The sequence below is a fragment of the Podarcis cretensis genome, assembly GCF_951804945.1.
Source record: "Podarcis cretensis genome assembly, chromosome: 3".
Classification (NCBI taxonomy): domain Eukaryota; kingdom Metazoa; phylum Chordata; class Lepidosauria; order Squamata; family Lacertidae; genus Podarcis; species Podarcis cretensis.
Window position 1 is genome coordinate 66,065,997 of NC_137172.1, and position 24,429 is coordinate 66,090,425.

Consider the following 24,429-nt stretch of genomic DNA (forward strand, 5'->3'; position numbering starts at 1 on the left):
GATGCAGTCATATAAATTATTAAACAGTTGTAACTATGTTAATGTAGCTTGATTGCAGTATGCACACAATCTTATTTTAGAATTTGTTTTAAGACTCTAAACGTTCTACTTAAAATATTGATGTTTTGAAGCTGGCTTCCTAAATCCTGTTTGGCATTGTTCTGTTTGCATAGAACGGTCAAAGGTTTATCCATTTATGAACAGAAACATTTTACTAAATTATGTAGATCAAAGGCAGATTGGGACCTACTGGTAGATCTCTCAATGAATTGCAGTAGGCTCGTAGATTTTGCTGTTTGACAATAGCAACAGCTAAAATCGCTTCATTTCAAAACCAGTTTCTGTTGGCCATAGTGCCAGTGGTGCCAAAGTTTGATTTTATTTATTTATTTCTTTGCATGCAGGTATTTGAACTTCACATAGTGAAGTGCATCAAGTAGTTGTGTATAGTTTTAAGTCTGACCTACTGCTGTTATATAACGTCTTAAAATGCCTTTAGAATATGATACACAGGATATCTTCTGTGAATGCTGAAAAGTGTAAGAGGGGTAATTTATGGTCACTGAACAGCTATCTAACAAAACAGGTCTTTTCTTAGCCAAATTCTGTAACTGAAAGCAAAGAAATAATTCATCTTGGTAGCATTTTTTATGTTTTCCATCTTGTGTAGCGTTGCCGTCTACCAAGTTTTATTGGGTTTGAGGTGAGTACTATCTTTGTCTTCTTCCTCATGCCAGGGGAACCTTAAAGTACTCTCCTGCTGGTCCCCTGAGAGCTATAAGAGGATGGTGCATTAGAAATGGGCAAGGATCTCATTACTGATAAGGGATTGCACAGGTGTGCTTTCTCAGTCTTGCCTTAACTTCTTATGCTGTGCCTAATGAGCCCTCTATCCACAGCTTTTTCCCACCCCCACCCCCTGAAAGCTGTCTTCCCACCAGTCTCATGGAAGGGGGAGTAAATACTATGTTAAGAGAATAAAAAAGAGTTTCACTGCTCACATTTGGATTTCAGTGGAATACTAGGCATAGTCTCTCCAAATGAGTAACAATATTTTGTTGAACTACACACATATAAAGTATACATTCTGCTACTTTAATTAAAATGTCTAAGTATATGTTTCAGTTGATGTAGTTCTGGTGTAGAAAAAGAGAGAAGCTGTATTGTGAATAATTTTAACAGCTTTAATTGTTGTTTGAATACTTATCTTGTCTAAATAATGCAAATGATATAAAAAGCTGGCTTAGTACTTCCTCTTCATACAGCACAAATGAGAATTACATTGGAGGCTTTCTATGCAGGGTGCTGTTCTAATTAAACTTTTATGACAAAAGGCATTTAAAAGATGACTGCATGACCATATTTTATGCACGTCTGAACAAATGAAGCATATTGAAGCTGACATAAGTTTTTAATGGTTTTGTACAGTTTGCTTAGATGAAATAGATGTGTGCACTTGCTACCATAGGAGGAATTAAACTTTCAAATACCACATGACCTATGATTTATTAGTGAACTAATGATATTTCTAAAATGTAGGAAAGTGTGTTTTGAACCATGAACAATATTTACTTAAATCAGTTGTTGTAACAAAAGCTGTGCATATTGTCCATCTTGTCTATCTGTTTCAAAGAAACACTCCAAAATTATATTAATAACAAAGATTAATGCTTTGGGGGTAGGGGACAGCCTGCGGCAGTCCCAGGGTGTGGTCAGAAGGCATGTGAAGGCTTCCTAAGCAGGTCTGGTCAGTGCCTAGATGAATGACAGTCTGTGTTCCATGTATATGCTGCCTTGGGTTCCCTAATAGGAGAAAGATGAGATATAAATGTAAATAAATAAATCACCACTTTGCTACATCCTGCTGGACTTTTGCTTGCTAGGCCGGAATGTGGTGGGATGCATTCCTCCTCTTCATTGTTCACTTTGCCCCCTCCCATTTGCTTAAAGGGAGGGAAGAGAACTATACCAGCTCCCAAAATAGCATTAGTTTTTCCCATGTTGGGGAAATCAAAAGGCAAATGTTATGCTGTCCCTAGTCCACCCTGACAATAACCCTAAGACTCCCCAGAGTCAGAGCACTAACAATGGCACTTTCCACCACCACACTGAGGAGGCATCTTGTGGTCGACCTCATAGGAAGCTGATTTACACTGAGCCAGACCACTGGCCCATCTAGCTCAGTATAGTCTACACCAGTGGTGGCCAGCTCCCAAGAGACTGCAATCTACTCACAGAGTTAAAAGCTGGCAGTGATCTACCCCCTTTTGGGGCTTCAGGTCAAAGTTATCGAGCTTTTTTAAGGAAGGAAAGTCCTGTTTTGGGGGGTGCAGGGCAAAAATGCTGAGCTTCTTTTAGGGGAGCCAAAGTTGTTGAGCTTCTTTGGGGGGAGCCAGTGATCTACCAGTAATCTACCACAGACACCCAGTGATCTACCGGTAGATCACGATCTACCTGTTAGACGTGCCTGGTCTACACTAACCGGTAGCAGCTGGCCAAGATTTCAGGCCTCCCTCTCAACTGGCAGGAAGGGAAGTCTGCAACATCAGTGGCTAATGAGCCATCCTCGCAGGGAGCTTAGAATTGTTCCCTAAGCTGCATGTTTATTCTATTGATTTCTGATCAGACACTTAGATTTAGAAGCAAAGCTTATTATACTAGTCTAGTTTAGACTGAGGGCCCCTGGACCCTTTCCCAAAGAAGGGCAGAAAACAAAATAAAGACACAAGCTACATGTGACATCCAGTTGCTTATAGTTTCCCCCACTTTTACTTTTTTAACAAAATGCAGCTCTGGAGATTTGGTGTGAGTAAAAGGCATGCATGTTATCGAAGCTGATAATTCTTTCCCTCAATTTCTTAATTAAAAATCACCTCCCCACCCCACAGGGAAAGATATGGATGACTATATCTGGGCCATGATGCTGGATGGATGTAGAGGGATATATTTGATTATAAATCATTAGCAGGCTGTTACCTTAGAAACGAAAAAATCAGTTGTTTTCGAAATAGTTAAAATCAATGCATTTTTTGAAAGTTTCAGTTCATCATCTTGATTCAAAATGGCATCAGATTGAATCCAAACATATACAAAAACCTGCTCCTTAATCTCAGGAATTGCCACACAAAATTAGGTTACAGTATTTTAAGTCCAAATGCATAGTGAATAGACAAACAACTTTCTAAGATACATAGTAGATAATGTAAATTACTAAAAACAAAGATTGATACTTTCCATACAGGTGTGCATGCCAACCAATAGTACTGTGTTGGGGGATGCATTGTATGTGTATGTATGTACTTTGTCTTTTTATAGTGTAAACTATGTAATTTTTGAATGAAGACTGGTATAGAAATTATACTAATACAAATAATCAGTTGGTATAAGCTTTTATACAGCATGGGAGTAATGGTCATGTAGCCCATGTATACTACAGAATGACTGCTTAGAGACAAGAGGCAGATTTTGTGACCAACATGCTAAATGAGATTACTTACTTTAAAGTAAGGCTGCAGTTGTTATCTGAATTGGATTTTAAATTATTTTTATATGTGCAGTTCTTTTATATATGTTTTTATTGTATTGTGGAATTGCTTAGAGGTGCTCCATAGGAAGCAATTTATAAATGAAATAAGGTTTGAATACTGTTCATGCTTACTTGGGAGTTAGTCTGAACAGAGTGGGATTTACTTTTGAGTAAATATTTTTATTTCATTAGTTTTATAATAAAATAAAACCACAGCCTAAAAACTTCCCCAGACCCCCTCCACTGTACCAAGAGTCTACTAGCACTTCTGAGTAAATATTAATAGGATTGAACAGGAATGTTTTATTAGACATCACTGTGCAAACTAGTAAACAATTAGTAAAGTCTTGCTTATTCATAATCTGAGCACTGAAGATAGAGGTTCAGTCATGGATGAACCTGATAGAATGCTCAATAACATCTGGGTTTATACTCCTTTTGAGAATTTACTACTCCTTAAGCCCAGTAGTAAAGCACAACAATAAGTACAATACACAATTTGTGTCCTTTTATAGTACTTAACTACTGAAATGAGCTATTCCTTTTCTTTTACATAACCTTCCTTCAACTCAGTCTCTAAAGAACTCTAAAGAAATGTTAAGTATATAAAATGGAAAATTGTTTGTATTTTATTTCAATTTCATTTTAAATCAGGCTGTTTGTAAAAGGAGCTTGTTATAACTGCATTTTTTTATTCTTTGGTTAAAAGTTTTTTAAAGTTTTTTTTAAGCTACCTTGGGCAGGAGGCAGTTAGTAAAGGCCTCCCATAATATCAGCCACAAGTTAGAAAATGTGTGTGTGTGTGTGTGTGTGTGTGTGTTGTACCTGAATATATATTTCCCCATAATCTTGCTTATTCTCTGATGTATTTGTTGATATACGTTAAATACATATTGTTCCTTGTGTTTCAACGGATGAGATGCTGCATTGAAGGATCTAGCTAAAACTGTAAATACTGGGATCTAAATTGAGCAGTTCAGTCCTGTATGAATGTGCTTTGATTCCTTTTGAAACAAACAAACAATGTATTTATTGTGCTTGGTAGTTGCACTGCATACCTTTTCCCCCTTGTCCTTTGTATTTGTACAGTATAGCTCACAACTACTGTGTAGTGCATAGCTCACAGAGCATAGCAGGCTTGTTCAGTTTTGAGCTTTCTATCTCTGGCTGCTAGGCACAATAACTTCAGTGTCGCAAGAGCCTACACATAGGCAGTTGATGGAGTTCCTTTGGAATTGCAGTGGCGTCTAGTGAAATCTGCAGGATAAGCAATTGCAAAAATGCCTTTCAACTGCCAGGTCTCAAAAATGTCATATTATGGCTGCTTTACCAAATGCCATAAATAGCAGAGTAAGGATGTGGGACTTGCTTGAAGTATAAGTCAGCATGCTGATCCTCTCCAATTGTGCCAAAGAGAAATTGCAGTTTCTGAAAGAATTTCCAAATATCAGTGTGATGAGCCTCAGGGGCTTTTGGGTCCTTTGCTAACACCTTGCAGTTTAAGTGAGCTCCCGTCTGTACCGCCAGGCAGTGACTCCCGAGGAGACCATGTGTGGGCATTTACCTTGAGGCTCCACCTGTGCTAGAAGGAACAGGATGGAGCACTAATTCATCTGCATGATGGGAGAGAGGAGCACAGCAGAATGGCCTCAGCTGAACCAAGTGTAGTCAGTGGCAAATTGATAGGTCTGCACAGTATGCACAGAATTAGGGCCCTATGTGACAGAGGGCCCCCCAAATTATTAGCATATATTGTTATCTGAGAAGATGCTTTTGAAACGTGACTACAAACAATGGATTGCCATTGCTGATGTCGTTGTTGATGATGGTGATTAGCTGTTGCTGTTTCTGCTTTTCATTCCTTCTACTTCCTGATTAAAGTCAGCGGAGGCTGGTCCTTTAGACCATCCAGTGCTTATCCCTACCAAGTAAAATGCAAAAATTTCCCTAAAATCTCAAAGCTATACATCCTTCCACAGTCCCAATCCATTTGAGAAACTTGGGGAGACTGTTCTGTCAATCTTCCATTCTCTGGCCAGCTCTCTGCACCACACAGCCAATCTCAGTCCAAAAGTATTGCTATGGCCAGGAGGTCCTACCCACCTGTCTCCATACCGAAAAACATAGTGATAGTAAATTTGTATGTTAATGGAACTTCCAGTACTTTTAGCCCTGGTTGTACAGTTTGCCCCTCTTTTCTGTTGGCATGTTGGCAATCCAGCCACATTTGCAGGTCTGCAGTTCTGAATGACACAGAAGCCAGTACATCTGTTCTGAGCATGCTCAGAGCTGTTTGCTTTAAGGCCACACCTACGCAGAAGCAAACCTTAGGACCCAACGTCCCTGATCAGCTTTGTTGTTTAATTTTAATCCCCTCCCCACCCACTATTTATGTGAGAGAGCTACACTGGACACATTGTGAGTCTCTTGTTTGTATAAAAAAAGGGGGGTGTTGTTTATTTATTTTACTTATACTAGTTTTTAAATTGATGGGGAAGATAGGGATGGCAAAAAAATGGGGAGCACATTTCCTGTAACAGTTCACCCTCATTAAAAGCTAATAGAATTAAGAAAATAGCATAATTATGCTAAGGGTTGAGGGACGGGGAGGAGAAGAGAAGGAAGAGAAGAGAAGAGAAAAGGCATTATTTCTTTCATTTTCTTTCTTAACATGCTGGACCATGTATTTCCTTTGGGCCAGTAATGGTTGTGTGCCTTGCAACTTCTTTTGTAAACCTGGAGTGGAACTTCCCTAGGTTCTGGTGAAGTGGAATGCATAAAACACTTTTTGGACCTTAACATTACTATGTGTTGGTGCTGGAGTCACTTGTCCCCATCCCCTGGGCCTGGCATTTTGGTAAAAGACTAACAGTGATTCCAAGTATTATGTGGCTGTCTAGCAAAGACTGGTTGCATTCAGTGCTAGTCCTACTCAGGGTAGACCCACTAAAATTAATGGAATTAAATTTGTCATGTTAATTTATTTCAGTGGGTCTCCTCTGAGTAGGACTAGTAATGGACACAACCCAATGAATCTATGTTCCAGATTGACATTTCTGTTGTAGAACCATCTTACTAAATTCAAACAGATTCCTCTTTTAAAACCTATATGTTCTTGAATTAAAGGATGCAAATCTTAAATTACATTGCTTACTTTTTGATGTTTTTGTGTGACACAATGCTATTATTGGAAGACTTCAAGCTTACTATTAGGAATTTTATGTAACTTTTTGTTCTGTTTAAGAATATATTTCAATTACTTAAATACCGGGGGGGGGGGGACCTCATTTCTTAACAGGGGTTTCCTATTTACCAATTGCAGGCTCAAGTACAGCTGTTGGGTTCTTTCTTCTAATAAATAAAGGAAAATAAGGAGGAACTAATATTGAACATTTTTTCTTTGTTAGTATGTTGAAGTGAGACGCCTTAAAAAGTTTTAACATTTTTATAGTTTGAAATAAATGTTTTAATAGTCTATCCTGTTACTTGACAGTAGTGTTCTTTCTCCTTAGAAAAAGGCTAAAGGCCATGTGCTATTTGATAAGGTGTGTGGACAGCTTAACTTATTGGAAAAGGACTACTTTGGTTTACTGTTTCAAGACCATGCTGATCAGAAGGCAAGTACTAAATTTTGCATTAATAACATTTGTTTAATGTTTTCAATCTTTTCCATCCTACTTCAGAGCCTCAAACTTCAGAGAGCTCTTATGACTAGCATGTTTGGTCCTAGTTTGGTGGTAAACTTTTAACAAGTAACATATTTCAAATTAAGGAAGAATATCAGTGCCAGTAGCATTGGCTCCATTCCCTAGGTTCATTCAGATTATTCTCCTGAAGGATTTGAAATGAGCAGTGGGGAACCTCAGATTCATGTGCAGTCCTTCTCTTCTTCATTGTCCTTCCATGTGAGGGGAGAAGATTAGAAGTTACTTAGCAGCAAATCATAATCTCCCCTTGAATGTGAAGGAGGCGAGAAAGGTATGATGGAACACTCATGCCTGAGGCTTGCTGTCATGGTTAGGGTGATTCTCTATGGCCAATCTCACTGTCATGAGATTCAGCACACAAGCCATGCTCACTCTTGTCCTTCCTGCTCTTCTGTTCCTAGTGGACAAATATGCATGTAAAACAATTTTCTCAACAATGCCTAAAAGTTACAAAACCTTTCAACAATGTATTTGGTTGGCATGCATATTTGTGGTATGATAAGGTAAAAGCACATAAAGCGTTTAAAAACCATATTGTTAGAAAAGCACTGTTTAATGTTTGGATAAGATATAAGGATTTGTTAGAAAATAAAACCCCAAGATGGTTGTCACCAATGGAAGCGAAGGCACAGAAAAAACTCAATATGGAGGCCAAATGGCCGAAATATTGGGAAATTTTGGAACAAGATGGAGACAGAGTAAAACTGCAGAGCTTTTAAAAATTAAAAAACAAAGTGCAAGATTGGCTCCATTATTACCAAAAAATGGAGGCATATAACTTGGATAAAAAAGTTGGCTTCCAGGTGGAAAAATCAAAATTGGAAACAGAATTGTTAGATCCCAAAATTAAGAATTTGTCAAGAATGTATAACTTGCTGTTGAAATGGAACACCCAGGATGAAACGGTGAAATCTGCTATGATTAAATGGGCACAAGATGTTGGACATAACATTATGATGGCTGACTGAGAACAGTTATGGACCACAGGTATGAAATTTACGGCATGTAATGCCCTAAGAGAGAATTTAAAGAAAATGATTTACAGGTGGTACATCATGACACCAGTCAAGCTTGCAAAAATTTACCATTTGCCCGAAAATAAATGTTGGAAATGTAATGAGACTGAAGGTACATTCTTTCACCTTTGGTGGACATGCCCAAGGATTAAGACATTCTGGGAGATGATTTATAATGAAATGAAAAAGGTATTAAAATATACCTTTCTGAAGAAACCAGAGGCCTTTCTCCTGGGCATGGTCGGCCAATTGGTGCCAAAGAAGGACAGAACTTTCTTTATGTATGCAACAACAACAGCAAGAATACTCATCGTGAAGTATTGGAGGACACAAGATTTACCCACCTGGGAAGAATGGCAGATGAAGTTGATGGACTATATGGAACTGGCGGAAATGATTGGCAGAATCCGAGACCAGGGAGAAGAGTCGGTGGAAGATGACTGGCAGAATCCGAGACCAGGGAGAAGAGTCGGTGGAAGAAGATTGAAAAAAATTTAAAGATTATTTACAGAAATATTGCAAAATTAATGAGCTTTAGAAAAATGGTGGAATGAAGTTATATGGCTTTGGCAAAAATGTTATAAGGAACTAGGTACAGATAGATTGTTAATGTATTAAAGGGAAAAATCAAGGTTAGAATATGTTAAGATAAATTACAGGACAGAAAACAGGAAGATGGAAAGGAATTGCTGAAACAGTTAATTGAAGTGGAATGCAAAAAGGGAGGCGTGAGGAAGTCGACGAAACAAGTGAATGAAAGATAAGATTGAAAATATTGGATGTGTTTTTAATTGTTCTTGTTTTGTTTTGTTAATCCAATGTTTTATGTAGTGTTTTTGTTTTTGTTTTTGTTTTGTATTATATTGTTCTGTTCAATTCTTTTTCTTTCTTTTTGTAATCTTTAAACTCTCAATAAATATTATTTACCCCCCCCCCCAAAAAAAGTTACAAAACCTAGGAAAAATTACAACAATGCCAGGTAAAACATCAACAGCAAGGCGATGGCTCCGTCATGATAACCCAAAAATACAACACCCATTGGTGTTTTCCCCATGATAGCCTACAACACTGCAGCAAGACTTGATTTAAAGCTGTGAGGACTTCTCCTGCATTTGGCGTTTCAGCTCAAACATTCATCACCCCGCTTTATTGTTTTCCTGTTTACTAAGGAGAGAAACAGAGCAATCATTTTTGCATTGGGCACTGATAAGGATCATCTGTTGACAAGACACAGTCTTTCTCTTTTTCTGAGGAGGGTCTTGTCTGCATTTACATGAAAGACAAAAACAAAGAGATAGGAAAGAGCAAAGCCATACCAAGCTCATGGAATATGACATCAAATCAAGAAGAATTCTGCTAACCAGGGTGTTGGCATGAGAACTCCTGGATATTTTATGTAGCCGTTTATCAGCAGCTAGGCTCTGAGGCAAAATGTCAATAATTGAACTTAATTTTGACATTATGCTCAAGACATTCAACAACAGTTTTAAAAAGCTATTTCACCAAAGAAAATGATAAATATATAAAATGACAGCTTGTAATGGTGACACAAGTGGACACAGAAATCATATTTGTTTATATTGTTTCTCTTTACCTTGCCATGTTGTTTTTTGAATCTTATAATAAGGAATACACATTACTGAAGCTTCTCACAGATTTTATCAACTGAGTTTTGCTACTATTACCTCTGCCGTCCCTCAAATTTAAAAAGCTTAAGATGGAATAGTTCTCATCTTGGCACCCACTTAACCTAATTCATTTTTTCCTACTGTGGCCATTGCCTCCTCAGATTAAAATGCCACAAAAATTTCTGACCTACAGCCCAGTAAATGCTAAATGCTGAATGATGTGTTTTTTTTATTCTTGTACACTCATCATAGCCACCCATTTATGAGCCAGCTGTTGTACTAGACTGCAGCTGCAGAATGTAGAATCTGAATGCCAGGCTCTTTCTTCTCAGCAGAGATTTAGATGTGGTCCCTAATGAAGCTCCAAGGTACTTTGGAAAGGAAATCTAGGTAGTTAACTGTGGCATAAGTCTACACGATTTTTGACAACTTAATGATATTTACAGACAGCACAAAAATATTTTGTTGAAAAGTTAACATGCTATCATAAATGCACAAGTGATTTATTTGCACCATTCTACTCTGATTTCATTATGAGTTGTGGCAAGTAGTGCTTCTCTGATTCCAACATTAAAGCATCTAAATATTTGTGGGGAAGCACCTTACATATCCTTGTAGACAGTTTAGTCCTCTCTGTTTTGAAACATCAGACCATAGATTTTGTGAACAAAATCACACTGAGGATAAGATGTAGAATATGTTCAGCTTTCTGATTAGATTCCTTTTTTTTTTTTTTTTTTGTATCATTTACAACTGCTGTATAATGAAGAGACAGTCTGTCTCTTGTGTGGAATAAGACAAAGGTATTTTGCATATCCAGTAGCCTTTTCTTGAGTGGTAGGTAAATATATAGTGAGAGATATTGCAATCCATGCTGATCTTTGCCTTCTTTAAATGCAGGTGAATGAGATAGATGGCCCGGGATAGTTTTTCAAAAGCATTTATTATATTATTGTTATTATTATTATTATTATCTATTTTTACTAAAGTTGTCATCTTCCTGTCAGGTGCAAATATATGCAAAGAGAAGGAAGAAAATCACTATAGCTTGATCTCTGAAGTAGACTTGCTGTCAAAGAAACTGCAGGCCGATTTTGAAAGAATAGCAATAACTTACAGTTTCACAGAGCTGTATATAAAATGTGTCTTTAAGTATTCCATGCTTTTCTTCCAACTGCATCAATCTTGTGCAATTCCTTATTATTCCTTTTTTCTTTTCTTTTTTAGAATTGGCTTGATCCTTCAAAGGAAATAAAGAGGCAAATTCGCAGTAAGTATTAAGCAGGTTTTAAAATTATTTCACAACTGAGCACATTCTGTTGGTTCTTGAGTTTCATTTAGTTAATCTTTCAGAAACTAATTGCAATGCATTTGTCTGCATCAGACTGAAACCCAAGAAGGTTGGATACCTGTCAACTGCAGGCAGCACTATCTCTTTAGTGTCTAAGACTATGTATTTCCACTTCAGAAATTTTCTCACACACTGCTGTTTTTAAGAGTAACCTTTGCCACCAAGCAGTGGTCAACTTTTATTCATTTTAAGCACCACCATCCCATTTTTCTGCTGGAAATGCTTCCCAAAATGCACTTAGATTTCTGCCCTCACAAAACTTGCAATTTAAAAAACCCACACAAAAAGGAAAAGGATAGGATGGGAGGAGGAAAATGAGAAACCTGGACAGTAGTTTTAAAGTTTCTAAGTTATTATAACAACCAGCTGGGATGGAAACAGTTCAGAGAGATGGGGAACCAAAGACAGCTAGTTTTTTGAGCATAGCAGATCAAGTAACTTTGCTTCCCTTCTTTGGCATATGCTTGTTCTTTTTGTTTGACTTTAGTATCAGTAGCAAGAGATTTTGAACAGTGTCAGGTATGGTAAAACACATCTCTTCATACATTTGTATGGCCAAACAGTATATAATCATTACAGAAAGGATCATTACAGTTTTCATGGCCCTGAAAGGGCATGTTTTTGTATAACACCCTTGATAGGTAGGTAATCCTCTTCTCTATTCTCTATTAAATGCTTCTCTCTCTCTCTCTCTCTCTCTCTTTCTTTCTTTCTTTCTTTCTTTCTTTCTTTCTTCCCTACACATGGTTAAGGGCCTTGGTGAGTTAGCTTAAATAGAAGCTGGAAAAGAGTTCTACCAAGTACTTCCTCATTGTGTTCATAGGGTGTCACCTTTTCATTTTTACAGAGAAAAACAGGGAAGTGGGGCGGGAGGAGGATCAGTGGATGAGAGACAATGAAGTATTTCTGATGAGACATGCTCACTAAAATTGGGAAGTAGCTTCTTAGTAATTTGATACACGAGGAAATTCTCAGGCTACATTCTAAGTTTTGTGAAGTCCTTTGCTTCAGTATGGTACAACAAATATCAGTACCATACAATTTTATGATTCTATGAATTTTATTCAGTAGCATTATGTTAGCTTCTGAAAATGTATTGGTGGCTTGTGTTCATGATAGCCAGAATATTCCTTCAAAGAACAGTAACGTTTGAGTCTGAAGTGCAACATTGCAGAGATTTGCACTTTACACTAAACAATTATTCATTTGACATGCAACCTACAGTCGTAAAAGGTCAGATTTGCAGTCTATACATACACAGATTCATGAATAGAATGAAGAATGCCTATAAAAGCTACTGTGCAGCCTACAATGCTGGATTCCAGATCATAACTAAAACTAAACTTATTTTTGCAGTCATACAAGAAATCTAGTTGATTATTTTCTACCTACTTGACAATAGTACACTTTGCAAGAGCTCATCAAATGTTTCAACTATTTGTACGTTCAGGGTTACTTACACATTATCTCTCTTTTACAAGAAATCTGAAATTTACTTGGAGTTAACATGCCTGGGATTGCACTGCAATTTAGAATTAAATAAAGAAATAGTCAACCCTATTTATGGTTTCAATTGATAATTAAAAAAAACAAAAGTAGGACTTATAGTTTCAATTTTAAAATGTAGACAGTAAGCTTAATTAAATAACACTAATTATAATGGTAAGGTTCTATGCACGTTGATTAAATCTCATATTTCTTAAAATAGATGCATGTAACTTATAAACATGTTTTGCATTTCTTTTTCTTTTTAAATCAGGCTTCTATGTCAGCATAATAGCCAAATTCTATAGTTGTACAAATTTGCATATACTTGTGTATATATTCTTGTTTATCATGAAAGGGGCAGATAGGCCAATAGGAATATTACTTGGCCGCACCACCCTTGGCTTCTGATATTTTATTAATTTCATTGTCCATACAAGCTAAAGACAATATTCACAGCTAGGGGACTAAAAGTAAGCTTTATAAAAAAGGAGATGAAGAGAATGAGCTGAGATTTCCCAGGACGCTGAGTTCTGTTCCTAATATCAACTGCCTGCTGCCTTGCCCTTTTGTGCTGAATGCAGTGGTTTAGTTGTGCTTCGGGATGGGAGAGTAATTCAACTTGGTTCACATTTTGATGTGAGCCTACCTAATTCTCACTTCCAAAATGCAGTTACCCTTTGAAATTCACTCTTAACTGAGTTCTGCGATGCCATTCTCCAATAAAAAAAGTTTGCATGAATGCATATATCAGAAGTGTAGTGCAACATCTTCTGGAGGGTCAACCAGTTCCTCATGTATATGTTGATGGCATCTCACCTCAAATCTTTGGATGACTTGACTTTGCACAGTGGTTTCATGTAGATGTTAAATAGCACGAGGGACAAAATAGAAATGGTTAAGATCCGAAGGAGTTACAGTGGTACCTCGGGTTAAGTATTTAATTTGTTCCGGAGGTCCGTACTTAACCTGAAACTGTTCTTAACCTGAAGCACCACTTTAGCTAATGGGGCCTCCTGCTGCTGCCGTGCTGCTGGAGCACGATTTCTGTTCTCATCTTGAAGCAAAGTTCTAAACATGAAGCACTATTTCTGGGTGAAGCGTATGTAACCTGAAGCGCATGTAACCCGAGGTACTACTGTACAGTAGTAGCTTTGCAAGAGAACTGAAGAATATGTAAAATATGTTCAACTTTTAAAAGTGCTTTGAAAGTATCATGGTCTAGTTTTTAGCGTACACTATTCCCCAAATGTATATGTAGTAGACTTCAGTGTATGTGCTTTTGTCTTCTTATCCTCCCACCAATACATTTCCTGGCCTTTTGGAATTTCCCAATTTAGATTTGCCCTGGCTATTTACATTTAATGTGAAGTTTTATCCCCCGGATCCCTCACAGTTAACAGAAGACATCACCAGGTATGCCATGAAGCATTACTACCTGACTTTGAATCCTGTGTTTTTCATATTTCCTTGGAATGCTATGCAAAGTTTAAGTGTAAGCTTAGGAGAACATGACCAAGATAGAAAAGACAACAAATACTTTCTGGCTCAGAGCTCGGTAATGTCTGGAGACACCTTGCACCTGCTTGCTGCTAGCAACTTATCCTGAATCCGTATCCTGAAATATTTCTCTTGGATCTCTGATAGTGTAAAATTTAAGATAACAAGTGAAAATGTATATGGCTTATAGATTCCTTTAGATGAATTTTGGGGAGCAGGGACTGTCATAACCTGAAGCTTTCTGTTGTAGAGAGAGGGCTATAGGGTATATGGGACAAGGAGACAGGACAAAATTAGCAGTGAATCAATAAAAAATATTCAAACACCGGAATAATTGGGTGTAAACCAATTCTTATACGAAATAAAGTTTCAGTAAGGATGTTTTGATTGTGAACTAAAATATCTTTGCAGTGAATTTTAACTATAATCCATTTGTACTAGAAATCAGAATATTGGTGCTAGGATTTCACAAGTGTGTATCTGTTAATGGATATCAATTTACACACATACATTTATTGGTGGATATATATGAAGAACAGGTTGCACTTGGAATCCTATGTCCTTTAAAAGGTATTTTTGTGGCATTTTTTTTTTTAGAACAAAAACAAAAATTTTGCTTTAATAAAGATATTTATCTTTTTAGTTTTCTTAACATGTCAAAATGAATAAGAAATATTTGTCTGATGACATTTTCTCTGTTCAGGTACTTCCTATGTTTGCAGCTTCGTCAGGATATTGCTTCTGGCCGCCTACCATGTTCTTTTGTGACCCATGCTCTCCTTGGTTCATATACTTTACAAGCAGAACTAGGTGACTATGATCCAGAGGAACACAACAGTGATTACATAGGGGAATTTCAGTTTGCACCTAACCAGACAAAAGAAATGGAGGAGAAAGTAGTAGAGTTGCACAAAACACACAGGTGGGTCATTTCTGAACCTTTGAGTTCTGTTCCCTTTCCTAGTAGTGGGTAGTATTGGATTTCATGCAGAATCCTAATACCTAGAATGCCTTTGTATTTCTTTATAACCTTAATGTGGAATATCACAAGCAAGCTCAAGCTTAAGAGTTTTTTGTTCTTAAAGATTTGGAAAATCAGCCAAAGGTGTGTCCATTGACTTAGCCAGTAAAAACAGTAACTAACTCTTCTGATGGAAAAAATCAGATTGAAATTACATTTGTAAATTGAAACCACAGTTGATGATCATCTGTCCTCATCATGAACTTTTGCAGTTATGACTACAGCGCTTCATATCTGAGCTACTTTTGTTTTTGTTTTTCCCTTGTACTGGAGTTAATATCCAAGTATATTTGAATAGTATGGTAACATTTTTTGAACTAATAAATCCTCAATATTCCCCAGAGATTGTGTACAAGAATGATGTAGTGGGGAGAGGTAGATTGTTTTCAGTGTAGGCTTAATCATCTAGAGAAAAACATCATCAGATTTTTTCACTCATAAATTACTTTTATTATTTTTCTAATCCAGGAAAAAATGTTTTGTGAGATTATATAATGCTAGAGCTGCGCCACTCAGGTGTGCGGCCCCATTCATGAACAGGCAACTTCTGTAGTTATCTCTCCTTTTTATTACTGCTAGTATGTGGTATAATACTGTTGTGACAGGGGATAATTTCTTTATCCTCTCCCGCCACTGCACTCAGTGGCAACAGCACAGGCTTACTCTTGTGATCCATATTTTAAGGTTGTGTTGTTGAACACCGGGCATCATCCAGCCAAAACCAAGCAATTTATGTTCTGACTAGTGATGGGTAGCATACGCTTCACTTGTCATTGAAATTAGTAGGACTAAAGCACGCAGTTTTAACTTGACTATGCCCCCAGCGAAGTGTGTGTTTTGCTGAACTCATTGGGTACTTCACGTAGTTAGCTTTGTGAGGAACTGAACATTTTGTATCACATGAGGGAAGAGGAAGGTTTCACAGAAGGAATCTACAAAATATAATTAGTCAGACTCATACATTTTGCAAGTAATTGGAACCTTGTGTATATGTGTTTTAAAAAGACTTCCCCGCTCTGTGATTTATTTGCATTCAAGTTGTTTTGCTCCTCTCCCCACCCACAAACCCATGGTGATTAGAACATAAACAGATACGTTTCAATACGATCTATAATCTCAGCAAGGAAATTTAAATCTCTCCAGTTGGCCATTTGCACTGCTAGATAGAAAAAGCCATGATTGGGCAAAATGTTACTGTTTTAGGCAACAGTGAACTACTGTGTAACAGTTGTAGCCAAAATTATTATACTGTCCTATGCCTGTAGATCTCAGGGTGGTTCACAACATTAAAATTGCAATATAAAAAATATCAGATCTTAGATGTATTCCAGCCTTAGCGCTTATGGGTAATATACCTTTGTTCTAAAAGAAGGAGAGTAACAGCTAATTTGTGACAGTTGGGGCAAGAGTTTTCTACTGTCGGCTTAACATTTAAAGAATGTCACAAGCAAATGCTTATGACCTAAATTTCTTTGTTGACAGAGGCAACGATATCACTGCAATAGCAACAAGTTTAGATCAAATTTCCCGATACTCTGTTCTTCAAAGAATTTCTTATTTGTTTTCTTCTTTATTGTGTAATGCTCCTGCAAGCAGTTGAAATACGCATGTGTGCAGAAGTTGCCCCTTTTGTTCTGTAAGGTTCATGTTGGAAAGGAGGCTTGACAAATCTTTCAAGAAGGTTCATTCTAAGCCAAATTAAAAAAATAAAAATCTCTTCCCACATTTAGAGGGTTCCCTGGTAAAGAGGGTGAGCGTTCAGGTTTAGTAGAAGGTGGGGTCTGTGAAAGGCTCTGCTGAAGTGTGGGCAGGAGCGTTGTGGGGTGAATAGTGGTCGGGCTTGAAGTATATGTTGAAGGAACTGCATTGGCCCAGACCAGCCTTTCCCAACCTTGGGTCCCAGATATTCTTGAACAACAATTCCCATCATCTCTGACTACTAGCTATGCTGGATAGGAATGATGGGAGTTGTTGTCTAGGGATTAAGGTTGATAAATGCTGGTCTAAATTATGTTGGCCCCAACCACTCCACCAGTACCTTTCAGGTAGTTCAACAGCAGCTAGTAAATTTTAGAGATGGTTGTGGCCAAAGAGTATGGAGCTGCTGTCACATACTGGTGGGAGGGGGAAACCCAAAGATTCCCAAATGCCCCCCCCCATTCTCTCCAGAACAGGACACCTGTGTTAAGAAAATCCCTAGTTTCCCCCCGCTAAAAATGGTTCTAAAAGCAATCTCCAACAAAGCAAATCTCTTCTGCTATAACATGTTAACCTTTGCAGCCTTTTCCATAGGAGATAGATGCCAGGTGAGGATAACTCCCTGATCACTTACCCAAACATGGTAGAGTACTGTTTGAAGATCCAGATTCTGTTGCTTCCTTAACTTACTTGGAGACTTGGCAGACTCGCTAAGACCTTGGCTTGCATAGTTTGAGCTTCTGCCATTGATTTTTTTAACCAAAATGTTTATGAGAGACTTGGTGCGGTGTTGGTGTTTAAATAATATCTGCCATGCCATTTAACTAGTATCCTGTCATTTAGTTTCAGTGCTTTTCTATAGATGCGAGGGTCAGTGACTGCTAGGATTGAATGTGTAGCTGAAACAAGATGCTGTTGAGGGCCAGATGCTTGGGATAAATGGAATAACCAATCACAGTTAAACCCTCAAAAGGCTACTGCTAGAAACAGGCTGTTGTGGGTACATGGATCTGATGCAGGAAGGCTTATGTTGTTCTTGATACTCATTTTTGCTGTGAATTTTCTTCTATCAATCATTCCAGAGGCTTGACTCCAGCACAGGCAGATTCCCAATTCTTAGAAAATGCCAAGAGACTTTCCATGTATGGAGTGGATTTACATCATGCTAAGGTATTGGCCAGCATTTCTATAGATGACATTTCATTTAGAACAGAGGGGTGTGGAATCTTATCCACAAGGGAATGCGGCATTCAGGCTGAATAACTTTCTGAGGTCACATGCCATCAGTTGATGGGACCAAAGCCAAAACTGTGCAGGACCAAAGCAGCATACACATCCCATTTATACCAAGCTATCCACACGTACTCCACCTATTCACGCCCTTTCATACATCTACATGCAAGCATGTACCATATTCAACCATTCATTTTCTTTCTGTTGCACATGCCTCACACAAAATCATCATTTGCATTGAACCAATTGCATTGCATTTTAAAAATAAGCCTTTCCCTTTTCAATTTTTCTTTTTAAAAATCCTCTTAAGTAAACAGATGCTCCATACAGACTTTCCCCAGCTTGTATTTTAGAAAATAGGGCTTAAACTCCTGCTGGTTTATATCTCTTTACTTTTTCTATCCCCATCTCAATCACTCTTTTCCCTCCCCTGGTCTCTGTGCATCCTCTCTTCTTTTCTGCCATGCATGTGCACATACCTCTGCAACATGCTGTAGTTTTCAGACTGCAGTTTTACTTTTGCCTCCTTCTTTTCTCCTGGTCATTTCTGTGTTGTCTGCATACAAACCAAATCTCTACATCTCCTCTCTTTCCTTCTGTGAATCATACAGTGCCCAGAATAATGCACTTGCGTGAAGCCAGAACCAGAACTGATTCTAGAATGTGTTAAAAGCAGGCTAAGCCACAGGAGGGAAAACATGACACTCAAGAACTTCTGATTAAACATACATAGGGTTGTGCTACAACTCAATGCCTTAATGGGATTTCTGTTGAACTATTAAGGTTTCTGTTCTCTTTTGCATTTAATACTGATTGTATCCATCTAGCCTCTGTTTATTCTAGAGTTTTACAACCTTTCTGAGTCCACGGCTTCCTGGAGCAACAACATTTTTTCTGCGGCACCCCTGTGGGGCTCAGGGGCCCAATTATGTCACCCCTTGTCTGCAGAACTGGCAGCCCTTTATGCCTTTTCGAACACCCTTTTGTAGTGTTCCCTCAGCCTCTTCTCCCTTCTTCTTGGGAGTCCTCTAGGCAGCCACTGCTGCTACCCTGGCCTTTGAGCTGCCCCTACACTGCCCTACAGGTGCCTGGAAGCACCCCCTGGCCAGCCCCAGAGGCACCATTTGCCTGAGAAGCTTGTAGCCAGGGCGGCTGCAACAAACAGCTATGCAAGCCTTGGGGAGGCAGACACACGAGAGGGCATCAGAGGAGGGAGGGAAGGAAAGAGGGACAGAGGCCAGTATTGCTCACTGCACCCCTGATCATCATTCAAGGCACCCCATGGTGCCATGGCATACTGGTTGAAAACCACTGATTTATTCTTTAGAAAGTTTAGATTTTTCTATCACTGTTTTTTTCTTAGCTTCAATCTCTCATCACTTCCTGCTGACTCTTTAAAGGGTTACATTTTGTCTTTGCTACTCCATTAGTCTTAAGGGCTCTGTCAAAGATCACTGCCCTGTGATCTTTGGATTAAAGGCAGTATTTAAATATAACAACAGCAACAACAACAACAACAGTCTTTGATAAACCTGCTTTTATTACTTTCTTGTATCCAGCCTCTCATAAAATATTGTTATTTATATTTCCAGAAATAAGTTATTTTTCAGCTCATAACCTCAAAATGTATTAGTTCAATATTATACTTTTCTGGTTTTTAAACTTCTTTTTCTTAAGCCTTTATTTAAGACTTTTTTCTGCCTACGATACAGTGCTCCTTGGTTTTCCACATATACATATACATATATATATATATATATATATATATATATATTATTGATTTTCCAATATAAAATTATAAAAAGAAAAGACATCCACTTTATCACCAACATCGTCTTTTTTAGTGCTCCTTGATTTTCCAAGTGTTATTTGGATGAGCTTAGCATACCTTCCTGCTCTTTTGTCTTCTTCTTTCCATGTTCCTTCAATATTCCAATAGAAATTACTTTTACAATTGTCTTGATAGGATTCGGAAGGCGTTGACATCATGTTAGGGGTATGCGCCAATGGGCTTCTTATTTACAAGGACAGACTCCGAATCAATCGTTTTGCCTGGCCCAAAATACTGAAGATTTCTTACAAACGCAGTAACTTCTATATTAAAGTCCGACCAACTGAGGTAAGCATTTGACTGGCATAATTTGCCACTCTCTTGTTATAACTTTCAGCTCAGAAGTTCTTTGAAAATAGGTCCAATCTTACAGCGATTTGCATTTTGAATAATGTAGGAATATGTCCATTTGGTATAGTGTTTTAGCAAATACAATTTCATCCCTGGTAGCATAGATAATTAAGGCTTCAGTATGTCCGCAGTGTGCTTTCTGATGATTGGACACACTCCTGCCCTGTAAATTTCCTTACTGTAATGGAAGGTTGCCATGTTCTCACATACACCATTATGCAGCTCTTAGTTTATGTGACTTGGTCTCACTGGAGTGGTTTGAATTATATTTGTGGAAGCTCATGATGTGGTTTAAGAACACTCTACCATTTGAGTAGGTTTTTCCCATAACATGCAGTTCAGCTTCTGAGAGTTAACTGCTACTGATTTCAAAAACAAATGTCAGTTCCGTTTGGAACTAACATTGAGAAATGTGTAAACATTTAGTTTTAAAAATAGCATGGTAGTTTCGAGCCTGCTTGAACTATGTACAAAACTGGGAAACTCTGGACAATACTTGAAGGAAATTACAATCCTACTATCTAGTCTGATATTTAACTAGCCTTGCTGTTCATTCATTTACTCTGGTTTTTAATTAAATCTTTGTGCTAGTGCCATGCTTTTCATTAATTCCTATGTAAGCAGCATTTCATATTGCAAGTAAAACAATTCACATGTTTCTGATGGAAATTTACTATAATAGACCATGGTGCTAGCATGTTATATATGTACGGAGACATAGCCAAAGCACACATGCAACAATTTCTGGTGTCACAGCAAGCAAGCTTTAGTTTAGAAAGAGCTTGCCTTTTTTTGGATCTTGGAAAAATATGGCTACTACCTATAGAGTTGCTTGTGAATGTATTCATTCTCTTTTTGGGGGAAAAGTGTAGTTATTACTGTATGCAATTCAAACAGTGCTGTTATGTTAGAAATATGAAAACTCCGGAGTGTTTCTAATCTTGAGAAGGGAGATATGCTGTAGTTGAAATAACTGCACTCTTAAATTGTATGACTAGACAACAGTTATTTCTAGAATTTGTGCTAATTTTAGTGTTTGTAATCTTTATAGTTGGAACAGTTTGAGAGTACTATTGGGTTTAAGCTGCCAAACCATCGGGCTGCGAAGAAATTATGGAAGGTTTGTGTGGAGCATCATACATTTTATAGGTAATTTTTAAAATGTTCCTTAGTTATGGGGTCACCATATCTTCTGGGGAGAATAGCAGCTTTGAGAGGGCAGTTTTGATTGAAAATGGCCTGTGGGTTGAGGACACCCTTCCCCTGCCACTGTTTCAATGAAATTTGCAATCTGTTAAAAGCAAACAAACGTTAGGAAGTCCCACATTCTGTTTTATTTTGCCTTGGTAATATCCTGCATCCTAATACATGAACCATCAAATTTCTAACTATCTTTGCTGAGTAAAATCAACTCTGCAAATTTTCCACTATTACTAAAAAACACAACAACTTTTAGAGTATTTTTTTCTCACTTCTGTCTTAGAATATTTGTTTTCTTGCAACAGTGTTGAGATTATATGATCTCTTTAACCATGAACCATGTTACTGCTGTAGTATTTTCAGAGAGCTCAAACTGGCATATATGAAACTACAGCATTTCAGATTGATTGTATGTACCTATGACATCTTTATATGTAGTTTGTACATGTCATCATCAGTGTTGTGCATAACTCTTCACCTGCAAACAAGAGTAATGGATTTCCTCCGAGTGTGATGCTTAAGGGGGGAAAATTGGGATGTTGGGAAAGAAGTCATAAGAAAGTGTTTTGTGAACTAAAGGCAGGATATACGTTTTAAATAAAAATGATTCTGCAGCAGGGTCATCACTCAGATTATGGATGTATATCATAATATGAAAGTATCTTCATTAATAAACAAATAATGCATTTAATGCAGGTCCAGGAAGTTGAGTGGACCAGGAGCAATACCTAGATGATAAAGGCCATTTTGTACTGATAATGGCAATTTGGTCATTCATTTGCTTGATTTGCTTATCTTCATTTAAAAAGAGTAATTAAAACAGCAAACTTTAACATAATTTAAAGCTCATATAGTAGAAGCAATAAAAGTAACAGTATTAAAACTCAAACTGAATAGAAAACACATAGATCAGGTTTTTACCTGGTCCATGAAGGAAAGCAACACAGTTGCCAACCCACATCTTTGAAAAGTATTCTATATTAAAATGTCACAACAAGAAGCTCTGTCTCCAGTAGTCATCCACTCAACCACCAATAGTCAGACTTATTGGGCTTATGTTCTCCATAGACTGCCAGTTTAATCCAGGTGAAAACCATTCTTCAGATGTCCTGATCAGAAGCCATTTAGGATTTTTTAGGTTATGCCAGCAGTATGAATGCTGTTCAGAAACAGACTGGAAGCCACTGTAGTTTAAACATGTATATGGTTCTGGTTTTGCAACAACTCTGTAATCTCACTGCAGTATTTTGAACTGACGTATCTGATGCTTTTAAAAGGCAGCCCCACATGCAGCATATTTTAGTAATCTCAATCAATATGCTCAGAATAGGACTTACTTGTTATTCAGGAAGGGGTCCCGCTAGTGCATCAACCAAAGTTGGTGAAATGCTCTTTGGGTTTCCAAAGGCTAGATTAATGTTTTGGTCATGAATCAAAAGCCTCCAGCTACTGACTGTAGCAGAAGAGGCTCTGCAGTCCTTCAAGGTGGTGGTTCTCCTTTCATAGCTGGCAGTGGGAAGGATGATTTTGTATTCTTTCGATGGATTTTGCTGTAATCCTAAACAGATTTATTCAGGAATATATTTCCATTTTACTTCTAAATAAATGAATACAGTATGATCTGACTTTTAAAACACTCTCTAAACAGGAAAAAAAATAATATTTGCTGACCGGTCAGCCTCTTTTTAGACCATTTCAAATTACAGATTTATTCTGTGACATTTTCATAGAATACAATTTAATTGGATTCTATTCCAATCAGAAATAGCTGTTTGGGTAAGGAGGGAGAATGTACTGCATGTATCAAATCCTGTTCCTACTGATGGTCACCATGCAGAAAATCCGCAGATTTAAATCATCCTGATTTAAAAATAATCTGGCTTCTGTGTGTTCCAAGAAAAAAGTTATGCCAGCAAGACTTTGAAAGACTATTCACATAAACACGAGCAATATAACTGTTGCAGCAAGTGTAATTCTAATAGTTAAAGCTGTTTTTTTAGAAAGGTTGTATTTATTACACCCATACCCCCCCCCCCCCCTTAGATGAGGTATGGGGATAGGACAAATACTGTTCTATCACTGCTATTCAATTCACTGGAAATACTGTGCAGGGGTTCCATGCAGATCCCTTTTGAATAAATGGATGCTCGGTAGCATCACTGTCAGGGGCTTATCTTCCCATTGCTTTTAGTTAGTCATCTCCCCATAGTCATCTAGTTAATGGCTTTGCCAGCTGACTCTAAGGAGTTGACCCCATGGCAAAAGAATGCAGCAGTTTTAGCTGCCATTGTTACCATTGTAGGAGGAGATTCAGACCAGAAGGTTCCCATAGTGGAGTAGCTTATTAGTAGTAGCAGTTGACTAACCTTCATGGGGCCAGTTAAGATTGCCTAGCCTGGGAAATCTTGGGTGGAACTGTTTCATGGAATCGACAGAACCCTGTGGTTTTCGGAGAAAATAGGCATGGGGTCTAACAGGGCATGTTGATGGGGAAAGCTGACGGATGCTACATTTTTCTGCTTAAGCTGGGCCTGTGGTTAGTACTTGTGTTTGGCTTCAGATGTTGGAGCACAGAATTTTGAGGTTAGTATGTATGCACCCAACTTTTTTGTTCTTGTTTTGGGGAATGTGCTGGATGCTTGTATGCATACACTATTTTTAGGGTAAATAGAGATGATTAAATATATATTACATATCCATTTCCTTTTGCTTGCCATCTGAAGACAGGGTGTCAATAACATAGATCTAATGCAAAACTTGCATTTCAGATTTTCAGTGAGCTTGTTAGGAAGAGAAGACTAGGTTCAAATGTTCGTTCTTATATGTTATCTCCCTTTGCAGGAAATAGTGTGACTTGGGAAACATGCAGTCTTTCATTTGTA

The 24,429-nt window shown here is 37.8% G+C and overlaps 1 protein-coding gene across 9 annotated transcripts in view; it reads left to right on the forward strand.

The window, feature by feature from the left end:
* Nucleotides 1-24,429, forward strand: part of EPB41L2 (erythrocyte membrane protein band 4.1 like 2) — a 78,553-nt gene that overhangs the window by 27,788 nt on the left and 26,336 nt on the right. For all 9 annotated transcript variants that reach the window (XM_079970629.1, XM_079970630.1, XM_079970636.1 and 6 more), the window contains 7 exons: nucleotides 7,039-7,143; nucleotides 11,105-11,147; nucleotides 14,054-14,129; nucleotides 14,917-15,135; nucleotides 18,015-18,102; nucleotides 20,132-20,284; nucleotides 21,399-21,496. In XM_079970629.1, coding sequence (XP_079826755.1) covers nucleotides 7,039-7,143; nucleotides 11,105-11,147; nucleotides 14,054-14,129; nucleotides 14,917-15,135; nucleotides 18,015-18,102; nucleotides 20,132-20,284; nucleotides 21,399-21,496 — 782 coding nt within the window. The remainder of the gene's footprint in view (nucleotides 1-7,038; nucleotides 7,144-11,104; nucleotides 11,148-14,053; nucleotides 14,130-14,916; nucleotides 15,136-18,014; nucleotides 18,103-20,131; nucleotides 20,285-21,398; nucleotides 21,497-24,429) is intronic.